Source organism: Vicia villosa, unplaced genomic scaffold (genome assembly GCF_029867415.1).
Source record: "Vicia villosa cultivar HV-30 ecotype Madison, WI unplaced genomic scaffold, Vvil1.0 ctg.003162F_1_1, whole genome shotgun sequence".
NCBI classification, from domain to species: domain Eukaryota; kingdom Viridiplantae; phylum Streptophyta; class Magnoliopsida; order Fabales; family Fabaceae; genus Vicia; species Vicia villosa.
In genome coordinates this window covers 271,163-273,183 of record NW_026706129.1, presented here as the reverse complement: position 1 = coordinate 273,183, position 2,021 = coordinate 271,163, and the positions used below count along the sequence as shown (strand labels likewise).

Genomic DNA, 2,021 nt, shown 5'->3' with positions numbered 1-2,021 from the left:
CAAAACATCAATCAACTCAACTGTTCAACAACAACTTAACCAAAGCAGTAGACGAGAGGAGAAGTGGAACAAGACCGCACATCCTCCACGAACGGGGTCTCGCCGACTTAAAGCCAAAGGCATTGCCACCGGTTTGAACATCATCCTTTTTACTCTGTTTGCATTTTACATTCTTCTTCTTGTGGTTTTTGATTTGTTTGAAATCTGAAGAAGTGTTGTTAGTTAAGATTTGGTCTTATACTTGCTTTGTTGAAAATCTAAAGAGTTAAAAAAAGTTGGATCTAGTTTGGTTGAAATACTGAAAAGTGGAAAAAGAAATTGAGGAAGAAGGTTTGGAATTATGTGAAGAGATGGTAGTACTGGTTTTCATTATTTGCTAGTTCATTTCTTTTATTTATTTATATATGTTTTAATAAGGTATTAGTGTCTTATCCAAAAACTATAGTTTAATAACTAGCTGAAACGATAAGTGAACTTAACAACATAGTAACTACTTTATTGACACTGTATTCTTTGTTTTGTCAACAGTAGCTTAACAATGGAAGGTAGATCTCGCATTGGTCTTTTACTTCTTCTTATTAGTTTTACTCCAGTTTTGGTAAAATGTAATTCATCTTCTCAGGAAAACGATCTAAAGGCAAGTCCTCATCAACCCCTTATCAATTTTCCATGTGCATGTTTCTTGTTGGAATAAGTGTGTTTTTTTTACAATAAACATATGTTGAATTAAAAATGCAGGTTTTATATTGTCTACACCGGAAATGCGTTAGGAAATGAAACGTATTCACTGCTCCGTTATAGAGATTTGATAGATCAAGCTGCAGACAGGTAATGTACTTTTGTCTACTTTTCTTGGTACCCATAAAAATTCCTATATATGAATTTTTTTTTTTTAATAAGCAATGATATAAGATATCGCACTAAGGGTGCAACCCTTACATACAACTTACCCTTTTTTTCATTATACAATTTTAGCAACTCGGAACCCAAATCTATATTACACTACTGGTGGAAGATTTTTAGTGGTTTTATGGTGAAGCTAACAAAAAAGGAAGCTGATAGAATGGCTGGTATGCTCAGAAGCTAATTTTTTTATGGAAACAACTACTCATTTTTTCTTGTAATATTTATAAGTTTGTTAACCATGAAGTATTGTGATGTAGGTCTTAAAGGGGTTGTCTCTGTTTTTCCAAATAGAAGATACAAACATCGATCGACCACATTATATCGATCGACCACATTATAGCATTTCAATGGATTGGAAAGTAAATCGTTTAAGTTACTTTCTTACTGTAATTCTATCATACTACTTTATGTTTTTTATGTTGGTGGGTTGTGGTTGTATGCTACATTTGTGTATACGTTAGTTATTTTGTTGTGGAGGTTTGCTTTTTAGTGGTTTTTTTGTTTCAATCTACTTTTGCTCACTTGATTAAATGGTTTGTTGTGTATATATAACAAGTTTCATGTACATTATATGTAAACCTAATTGCGGCAAACAACTGTTTTGATTCTTTTATGTTACACATTTTCACTATAATCAACAAATGTATTGAAATTCTCTTTTGTTAATATATCTTAATAAATCAAATTGATTAACAAACAAACACAATAGACGTCTCAACCAACTATCAAAAGACAAGAATTCTACTTATTTTCATCTTCATTATAGGTTTGTAAAACAAATGTAAATGTTATAGCTATGTTAATATCAACCAATTAAAAAATAGAATTCATACTACGTGTAATGTGATTAAGGTACTTAAGTCACTTCATATTTTTTGGAGCCAAAACAAAGAGTAATTTGTAATTTCAATATTTATTTATTTATTTATTTGTTTATTTACTTATATATATTCACTAATTAGTGTTTTTATATCTAAATATTACTAAAATTTAACTTCTCTTTTACTATATTATTTTAATTTGTTATTTATTAAGTAAATATTATCATGAAAAAATAATTATTAATATATAAAAAACAATTTTATTTTATTATTATTTAGTAGACCATGATACAT

The 2,021-nt window shown here is 29.0% G+C and overlaps 1 protein-coding gene across 1 annotated transcript; it reads left to right on the top strand.

Moving 5' to 3' along the window:
* The first annotated feature begins 7 nt into the window (after positions 1-7).
* LOC131640486 (cucumisin-like) lies at positions 8-1,759 on the top strand. The gene is made up of 5 exons (XM_058910874.1): positions 8-131; positions 529-638; positions 741-828; positions 976-1,070; positions 1,164-1,759. The coding sequence occupies exons 2-5, from the start codon at positions 539-541 to the stop codon at positions 1,244-1,246; spliced, it is 366 nt and encodes a 121-aa protein (XP_058766857.1). The 5' UTR covers positions 8-131; positions 529-538; the 3' UTR covers positions 1,247-1,759.
* The last annotated feature ends 262 nt before the right edge of the window (positions 1,760-2,021 follow it).